The sequence below is a fragment of the Lolium rigidum genome, chromosome 6 (assembly GCF_022539505.1).
Source record: "Lolium rigidum isolate FL_2022 chromosome 6, APGP_CSIRO_Lrig_0.1, whole genome shotgun sequence".
In the NCBI taxonomy this organism is placed as follows: Eukaryota; Viridiplantae; Streptophyta; class Magnoliopsida; order Poales; family Poaceae; genus Lolium; species Lolium rigidum.
This window is the reverse complement of record NC_061513.1, coordinates 111,242,362-111,252,460: the sequence shown is the minus strand read 5'-3', so window position 1 is coordinate 111,252,460 and position 10,099 is coordinate 111,242,362. Positions and strand designations below refer to the sequence as shown.

The 10,099-nt window shown below is 41.5% G+C and overlaps 1 protein-coding gene across 1 annotated transcript; it reads left to right on the top strand.

Annotated features, from left to right (window-relative positions):
• Positions 1-8,387: 8,387 nt before the first annotated feature.
• LOC124660724 lies at positions 8,388-9,894 on the top strand. The gene is made up of 2 exons (XM_047198540.1): positions 8,388-8,595; positions 9,207-9,894. Exons 1-2 carry the CDS (start codon positions 8,453-8,455, stop codon positions 9,790-9,792), a joined length of 729 nt encoding a protein of 242 aa, XP_047054496.1. The 5' UTR covers positions 8,388-8,452; the 3' UTR covers positions 9,793-9,894.
• Positions 9,895-10,099: the final 205 nt, after the last annotated feature.

The following is a 10,099-nucleotide window of genomic DNA, read 5'->3' as shown; positions in this document are numbered from 1 at the left end:
AGAGAAACCACTCATGCAAACCAAATTTTAACAAGCTCTATGTATTTCTTCACTAATAGGTGCAAAGTATATGATGCAAGAGCTTAAACATGAGCACAACAATTGCCAAGTATCAAGTTATTCAAGACATCATACCGAGTTACTACATGTAGCATTTTCCGTTTCCAACCATATAACAATTAACGAACGGTTTCATCCTTCGCCATGAAAATTAAAAGCTAAGAACACATGTGTTCATACGAACCAGCGGAGCGTGTCTCTCTACCACACAAGCATTTATTCAAACAAAAACAAAAACAAGAAACATACAGACGCTCCAAGCAAAGCACATAAGATGTGACGGAATAAAAATATAGTTTCAGGGGAGGAACCTATAATGTTGTCGATGAAGAAAAGCTTAGACGCTTGAGTCTTCTTAGAATATGCAGGGGTGAACCACCGGGGAATCCCCAAGCTTAGAGCTTTCACTCTCCTTGATCGTACTATATCATCCTCCTCTCTTGACCCTTGAAAACTTCCTCCACACCAAACTCGAAACAAACTCATTAGAGGGTTAGTGCATAATAAAAATTCACATGTTCAGAGGTGACACAATCATTCTTAACACTTCTGGACATTGCCCAAAGCTACTTGGACATTAATGGATCAAATAAATTCATCCAACATAGCAAAAGAGGCAATGCGAAATAAAAGGCAGAATCATGTCAAAACAGAACAGTTCGTAAAGACGAATTTTAAAATGGCACCAGACTTGCTCAAATGAAAATGCTCAAATTGAATGAAAGTTGCGTACATATCTGAGGATCACTCACGTAAATTGGCATAATTTTCTGAGTTACCTACAGAGAATTAGGCCCAGATTCGTGACAGCAAGAAATCTGTTTCTGCGCAGTAATCCAAATCTAGTATGAACCTTTCTATCAAAGACTTTACTTGGCACAATAATGCAATAAAATAAGATAAGGAGAGGTTGCTACCGTAGTAACAACTTCCAAGACACAAATATAAAATAAAAGTACTGTAACAAAATAAACACATGGGTTATCTCCCAAGAAGTTCTTTCTTTATAGCCATTAAGATGGGCTCAACGAGTTTTAATGATGCACTCGCAAGAAATAGTAGTTGAAGCAAAAGAGAGCATCAAGAAGCAAATTCAAAACACATTTAAGTCTAACATGCTTCCTATGCATAGGAATCTTGTAAATAAACAAGTTCATGAAGAGCAAAGTGACAAGCATAGGAAGATAAAACAAGTGTAGCTTCAAAAATTTCAGCACATAGAGAGGCATTTTAGTAACATGAAAATTTCTACAACCATATTTTCCTCTCTCATAATAACTTTCAGTAGCATCATGAGCAAACTCAATAATATAACTATCGAGATAAAGCATTCTTATCATGAGTCTCATGCATAAAATTATTACTCTCCACATAAGCATAATCAATTTTATTAGTTGTAGTGGGAGCAAATTCAACAAAGTAGCTATCATTATTATTCTCATCATCAAATATAGGAGGCATAGTATCATCAAAGTAAATTTTCTCCTCAATGCTTGGGGGACTAAAAAGATCATGAAAACCAGCTTCCCCAAGCTTAGAACTTTCTATATCATTATCAACAATGGTGTTCAAAGCGTTCATACTAATATTACTACCAGGCATGCAAATAAGATTCCATAGGTTTTTTAATTTTCGCATCAAACAATCCATGTTTTAAATCGGGAAATAGAATAAGAAGTTCATTCTTGTCCATTATGCCAAACTAGTGTAAACAAGAAACAAAAAGATGCAATTGCGGGATCTAAAGGAAATAGCTTCGAGTACTTACAACGGCGAAAATAGCTTAGTAGCCGAGATCCGGAGTGTGAGTACCTTTTACCTTTCCTCCCCGGCAACGGCACCAGAAAATAGCTTGATGTCTACGGGTGCTTCTATTCTTGTAGACAGTGTTGGGCCTCCAAGAGCAGAGGTTTGTAGAACAGCAACAAGTTTCCCTTAAGTGGATCACCCAAGGTTTATCGAACTCGGGGAGGAAGAGGTCAAAGATATCCCTCTCATGCAACCCCGCAACCACAAAGCAAGAAGTCTCTTGTGTCCCCAACACACCTAATAGGTGCACTAGTTCGGCGAAGAGATAGTGAAATACAGGTGGTATGAATAAGTATGAGCGATAGTAACGCAGCAGATAGTAACGCGATAGAAACGAGTAAACAAGCGGCGATAGCGATATTTAGGAACAAGGCCTAGGGATTACACTTTCACTAGTGGACACTCTCAACATTAATCGCATAATAAATAACTCTTTCTCATATGTGCTACATACACTCTTTTGTTGGATGATGAACACATTGCGTAGGATTACACGAACCCTCAATGCCGGAGTTAACAAGCTCCACAATTCAATGTTCATATTTAAATAACCTTAGAGCATAATAGATCATTGCAAAATAAACCAAGAACTAACATAGCGCACACACCGTCCACATTACACTATGAAGGAGGAATAGATCACATCAATACTATCATAATGATAATTAACTCCACAATCTACAAGAGATCATGATCATAGCCTACGACAAGAACCACACGGTGCACACACTAGTCACCTTTACACCATGCGGGAGGAATAAACTACTTTAATAACATCACATGAGTAGCACACAACTAGTAGCGATACAAAGCTCATCATATGGATCTCAATCATGTAAAGCAGCTCATGAGATCATTGTATTGAAGTACATAGGAGAGAGATTAACCACATAGCTACCGGTACAGCCCCGAGCCTCGATGGAGAACTACTCCCTCCTCATGGGAGACGAGCAGCGTTGATGAAGATGGCGGTGGTGTCGATGGAGGAGCCTTCCGGGGGCACTTCCCCGTCCCGGCGGCGTGCCGGAACGGAGACCCTGTCCCCCAGATCTTGGCTTCGCGATGGCGGCGGCTCTGGAAGGTTTCTCGTACCGTGGCTTTTTCGTATCGAGGTTTTAGGTCAGGGACCTTTATGTAGGCGAAGAGGCGGAGTCGGAAGGTCAACGAGGCGACAACACACTAGGGGGGCGCGGGCCCCCCCTTGGCCGCGCCAGGGTAGTGTCTGGTGGGCCTGTGGCCCCCCTCTGGCGACTCTCGGGTGTTCTGGAAGCTTCGTGGAAAAATAGGATGATGGGCCTTGATTTCGTCCGATTCCGAGAATATTTCCTTACTAGGATTTCTGGAACCAAAAACAGCAGAACAACGAATCGGCCCTTCGGCATCTCGTCAATAGGTTAGTTCCGGAAAACGCATAAATATGACATAAAGTATGTATAAAATATGTAGATATCATCAATAATGTGGCATGGAACATAAGAAATTATCGATACGTCGGAGACGTATCAATTAACTACTAGTGATATATTTATTATTTCATGTGATGGATAAGATCTAAGGATCATATGTATAGGTTTATCTTACCATCTAAATTCACAAGGTATGATCATGCATTAGACAAGATTCACTCATTCCTCACTAATCTCTCTATTCTATTACTTCTCTCACTTCTCAATGTCTTAGAATATTCTAAGGTCCTACTTAAAAGATGATGATATGATCCTCTAAATATATGGTTTGCCTAGGAATTCTACCTTGGTATCTTCGTAGCTTGTTCTTCGAGAAATCTGATAAACCTGCATCTTGTGGTATGCCTCCACCTCCTAGCTTCTTCATCTTGATCCTAGCTAATTCACATGGAGTGGCTCTATGTGTTTGTTCCCACGTATCATGGTACTTGATGAGCAAATGGATGAAGGGTGTGGCTCTATTTATAGGCTTGGGCAAGCTCTAGTATCATGACACATAGGTGGCTGACTCTTGTTTTGGTTTGATGAATAAGGTGCTTGGGTGTCATGCCCTTATCCATAGCAATCCTTTGAGCATGAGGTGTCATAGCTTGGAAAGCAAGTCATGTAGATATTTTCATCCTATGTGGCAAGATCATTATCCTCTCATATGATTTATTTTTGGATAGCCAAGTGGCATTTGCTACTAAATATCTTGTGGATGGTTTTATTATTGTGGATGAGTCATCATACCATCTTTGATTGGATTTACATTATAATATTGGTCAAAAGGTTAATGTTGAGGGTTATTTCTCAAATTTGGATAGTTGGTGTTTGAATTCACCAAGGCATGATCATATGAGTTTCAAAATACTCATAGTTAGGTTTATTCAAATAGTTTGAACTATAATTCGTAATGTAAATGGATTTAGTTTTATGATATTCCATATACTTAATAAATTATGATTTAGATAAGAATGTGTGGATTTTATGCACTTTAGACCCTGTGGTTTACCTTATTTGGTAATAAGTTTAGAAATGAATTAAATTACACACAAATGTAGTTGCTAACTTTTAAGTGTTAATAAGTTAGGGTTTGATTATTAAAGGATGTGTTGTTGTAAATCTAATTCCATTTGATCTAATCCATAGATCAAATCATCTCTACCCAAAATAAGGTTTTAGCAAAGATCACAGTGAAGTTCATAGCGCTTGACTTGATGATCTACTTCAATTCCAGCAAGTCAAGTGAAACTTCGATTCATCGTGGTAAGTTTTATTTGAAAGCGCGGAAATTCCCCGGATTTTCTATGCATGAATGCAATGCACACTTTGGTGTTCTCTCATTTTGTTGCCTCTAAACCTGGGATATTACAATATACAAGACAGGTGATTCCTGTTTCTGAAGAGTAGACTACAACCGGAGATACTGAGTACTCATGGAAATAACCTGCGTAGGAGAATAAATCGGTTAAAAACCATTTCATTTCTATCGTAGCCAACTAGCCATAATATGGAACATATATGTCTCGTACAATCCACATGTCTCCTACTTGTATTTTAAATCAGCTGATCAAAGAGACCCTAGATTAATTTGATACTCATCGATAAGTTCTGCTATCAAGCCGATAATTTTATAAAATGGATATTGACTTGATAGGGTTTGGACAAACTTTAGTTCTTCTATCAGTGTTTGTAAGGCCCTCCCAACGGTCAAGCTTAGATCAGTCCTCAGTTGTGCCATGTAGAAAAATGTCACATGTGACGCCATCATAAATGAGGAAAGAGATTGAGATCGGCTCTTATCTTGCCAGAGAACCAATTTTATAAGACCAACCTGTCCTGATCCCTCCCCTCGTGGCCACCAAGGGTCACCGCTGGGCCTAGGGATGCCGGCAGCGGTATGACGTTCTCCCTCGAGGGGCGGTGGCGTTGTGGTGTTTGGTAGGAATTTAGTGCAGTGGTGTTGCAAAATCCGGCGGCATGCGTGACACGTCGACAAAAGAGGATGCACGGCCTCAATGGGATGAAGGCATCCCTACTACTACTACGTCCGAGAGCTCCATGCTTTCTTGTGACCCATCTGGGCCTAGGCTGGTTGATGAGGTGATTTTACACTAATTTTTACTCTCGCTTAAACCATATATTTTTTAGATTTTTCTACGATTATTACTTCAACATGCTCGCAAGTTACTAATAAAATGCAAAGATTTTCAAATATCCTTATTTATTTTATTATTTGCATAAAAAATAATATATTTATAATGAAATCCGAGCATATATTGGAAGTACCACAAGAGAGGAAGATTTCCAATATAGAGGGAAGCACACGGGAGTTGACAGAAGAGATGCCACCGCGCGGTATGTCAGCACCAACAATATTCACTAAAGGGCCGAAGTCCAATTTACATCAGTGGCGCCTCGAAACCCTATTCTCATCCTCTACACCATATAAAGGAGAGGGCAGCCGCTATAGAGAAGACACATCTATGTCCATCACACCAAAGTTTTGCCGCCGCGCCATAGTCATCTCCGTAAAATCTCCACTAGCCATAATACTTGTAATTTCGATTCCTTCGTGACCGGTAACATTTTAAGACTTTCAAGCATTCATCTCAAAGTATTATCGTATACATTGTTTTCTATTCTTGATGTAATGGAGAATATGTGAGTAGTACCCTCGAACTAAGGGAGAAGACCTAGCCTGACAGCAGCATGTGTGGATGAAGATGGGATTACTAGTGTAATATATTCTTATATATTTGTGCACTTGTTTTTCCCTTGCCCCCCCCCCCCCCTCTATCCAAGGACTCGCCGGTACTCAAGACACCGAAGATCGATACAAGGAAGAGGCACGAGCACGGAGGAGAGGAAGGCTATGCAGAACCCTAATGAAAATAAGGCTAGTATGGTAGTCAGGGCTGATTCCTTGGGGAGAAAGGTGACATCACTCGAATGTTGATGTGTTGGTCCGGTTTAACCACGATGAGCGAGGCAACCCCTCGATACGACCAAGATTGGACCAATCCATGATACCGTGGCAATATGATTGTGGTGGGAGGTAAATTGGTAGTTTCACTCGCCCGATTCAAGTGGATCTCTCGATCAACGGTCGGACCAAGGCAAAGTCTCTGCATCTCATGACGACTGTGATGCCCGTGAGGTCCATTTCCTTCCTTGGAGGCTCCATCATGGCTCCAGTCGTGCTTCATGCCTCAAGCACAGGGAAAACCCTAGATTTGGCTTGTCGAGTCCTCAAAGGTGGTACCCGCTAGCATGGGTCTAGCGGCACAACATACAACGTTGCTAGTGCTTCTTAGAAGACACCTTCCTATGATCTGGACGGGTCTAGTCATTGACTCGCCGACTCCTGTAGGCGCTTATGAGTGAGCTATACGGGGTTTTTGGGAAAATTCCATCAATCTAACATTGATCCGTGCCATTATGGAGTTCGTTCTACCAAGGTTTCGAACATCCGGCGCAACATGGCCATGGGGCTCTATGTCCCACCTTCTCACCATTCATGTCCGGTGATCAAGTCTTCATCATTGGTTGTTGTGGATTTGCTTTCGTAAGCCATGTGATGTTGAGTTGCGGTGTGTCAACTATTTTTGGCATTGTACTGGCCGACTAGCCATTCTTTTGTAAGAACAATACTTTTCCAAATACTCGTATTCTTTAAATAAATGCACGGATGTTTTTTTGAAACTTGCAAAACCATTCCAAAAGGAGGCAATTGCACAAACCACCCACTGTTGATGTCTTCGTTTCACAAACTATTCACTTTACATGTCTTTCACATTTCGTCTAATCTGCTGGCCGACGAGGTCTAAAAATCTTGGATTAATATGCTTAATAGCAAATATAACGACTCAGGACCACCAAAGTGATAAGGTTTGAAAATTTCACCAAAAGTTGGTCGAATCTCACAAAAAGTGATTAATATTTCAAACGGATGGGCTAAATTACTTCAAGCTTTTCCCAGTTTGTTAGTTTATATTCTTTCAATTATTGTAATGGTTTTCGTATTTTTTGAAATGTTTGAAAAAAGGCTAGTTGATGACACGGGGATGTCACATCATCATTGGCATGTGGGCCCTGGTTGTGAGATTTGTTGTCAAGCTGCTTAATCCTAAATTTAGACCTTTATGCAATAGATTACATGTAAAGTTAATGATTTACGCAGTACACATGAAATGAGTAGTATGTGCAACAGAGATAGCAAGATTGAATGGTTTGTGTAATTTTCTCTGTTAAAGAGGTATCAACAACAACAACAGTTTACTTCCTCAACACCAAATCAGTACTTACAAGGAGAGACAACCAGAAGGCGCGAAAGCCACAAAACCCATCTAGGGTTTCATCCTCCTCGCCGGCGATACCGTCGGTCCGCTCCGCCTCATGTATCCTGGACCTTGGAGGTGTGGCAGACCACGGTCCCTCGCCGGCGGGGAATTTTCGTTCTTAATTTTTGCTTTTCAGTGTCTTTTTTTGGATGGTGAGCCAGTGGCTACATCTAAAGTCAGAATAAGGTCCACCCCGCCCTATTCTCGCTCCGGTGGTGCATCTAGCGCTGACGGAGAGTGCGTGGAGTTGTGTGCCCATCGGAACTCCTGGAATCCGGTCGGTTTTCGTGTTTGTTGGTGTGGTTTCATGGCAGTCTCTTCCGATCTACGGTTATCATTATTGGCGATGGTTGCTGCTTTGGTGCGCTGATTCTTTGGGACATTAGCACGACGACTTTCCGTCTGCCTACTACAACAAGCTCTACTACGACAAGCTTTGTCCGGCTCCGGCGATGGAGGGGCGAGGACAACGGCGCGAGCTCGTGCTAGTGTCAGTAGTCATCGCTAGGTGGTCTGAGTACCAATTTGTATGTTTTTTTTTATTTTTAGACAATTTGTACTACTGTCGGTGATTATTAATAAATAGGTGGATTTTTCGCAAGAAAAAAAAACAGCAAGAGCTTGACACACGTGGCCACGTGGGGACTAAGATGGAGGCAAACCAAGAAAGGGGTATATATGATCGAACGCAAGGGAACAGGGGGGTATAATCAAAATCTCCCCTCAAAAGATAACCACGAGCAGGGGGAGAAAAGTCTGCCTTCGTGGCTGCGACAACTTATTTCCCCGGCGATGTCGGCGGCGCAAGCCGCGAGCGCCTCCTTGCGGCCGTCAGCGACTACGCGGCTCAAAGAAGCGGCGTTCTTCTTCACCGATAATAACAACTCCGCATCGGCGCGGCTCTGCATCGGACGACGCGGTGCGGAGAGAACCTTGTGAGGCCCCTTTCTTAGCTAATTTCTTGAATTCTTGGTCTGATTGCATAATCTCATGCAACAATTCGCTGGTTCTAGCTAGAAACATTCGGGTTGGTTGGGATTTTGTATTCCCCGTTCTCGGGAGCCCCCTTTCAGGTTTCAGCAGTTTTGGGTGTGTTATTTTGTTTGTTAGAAGGGAGTTCTTGTTCTTGCACGAGGCCACGAGCATATGGATACGGAATTGAATTGGGAAACTGCTAATTTATTTATTGAATATAGGGCTGTCAGGTAGTCCGCCTAACTTGCAGAAAACCTAGATAATAGTCAGATGGATGTGAAGTTACTCTGAAGCAAAGAAGAGATTTACTAGAAGACAACGTCAGTTTATTATGTGTGATAGCTCCAGTGCGAACCTAGAAGGCTGGAATGTGCCACTTGTGTTTTGCTGATGTCACACAGTATATCTATGGGATCGTAATAATTTTATGCCTAAGTCAGAATGCTCTTCTTAATTGTAATTTTAGAAGCATTTGCTGATATTTAAATCTACCACAAAGTGGTGATGGCTGATATAAATATTTTCTGTAGAAACTCATCCATGTGCTATTCTCAGAATGCCAAATATTCAGTGCAGGGCTTCAAATTGCAGCCTCCAACTTGGACAGATGCAAAATTTGCCATGTTAAAAGTGGGGAGGCTGATGGCTATCCAATAACCGAAGAAGATAATGTGGTTGATGAAGAAACCCTTCAGAGTAATCTGGACAGAGCTATCCAGGAAGAAGATTATGCCCGTGCTGCCAAAATTAGGGACGATCTACGCATCCTCCACGAGGACACTGAAGCTTCCGTCCTTGCAGCGAATGCAAGGTTCTACAACGCTTTCAAGAAGGGGGATCTTACTGCAATGTACTCTATCTGGGCTAAAGGAGACCACGTGTATGTTGTCCATCCCGGTGCTGGTCGGATATCTGGTTATGATGTGGTCTTGCAAAGCTGGGAGATGGTATGCAACGCGGACTATGAGTTCCCTCTGAACATTGATCTTAAGAACATTGAGGTTCATGTGCGTGGTGACCTTGCTTATGTTACATGCTTGGAGTTGGTGAAGAGCAAAGGAAGAACTTGGGGAAAGCAAATCGCCACCAATGTCTTTGAGAAGGTTGATGGCGCGTGGTATATTTGTGTCCACCATGCTTCACACATTGAAGAATGAAATGCTGACAACCTTGTGGTGATTTGGCATGTAAATTTTGCAGAAAAAACTAGACGACCATGTATGCCATTGATATTTTATAGTAACTCATGTATACTTGTGCGTCGTTGTGTCTGCTATGTAATTTACTCATCATTCGTCTATGTTGTCTTAGATTTTGGTAAATATGGTTAGGTTCTCAAATGAATGTTATTGGTTTTATATTGTGTAGACATTGGCATGTTATGCCTTATGCTGTTATAGTGTTACTAGGAAAATTGCCCGTGCGTTGCAACGGGTATAAAATAAATTGGTTTGACTTAAAACT

Coding starts and splice junctions, on each gene's coding strand:
- LOC124660724 (XM_047198540.1), top strand. CDS start 8,453: ATGTCGGCGGCGCAAGCCGCGAGCGCCTCCTTGCGGCCGTCAGCGACT. Junction 8,596..9,206: donor CGCGGTGCGGAGAGAACCTT/GTGAGGCCCCTT, acceptor CCAAATATTCAG/TGCAGGGCTTCAAATTGCAG.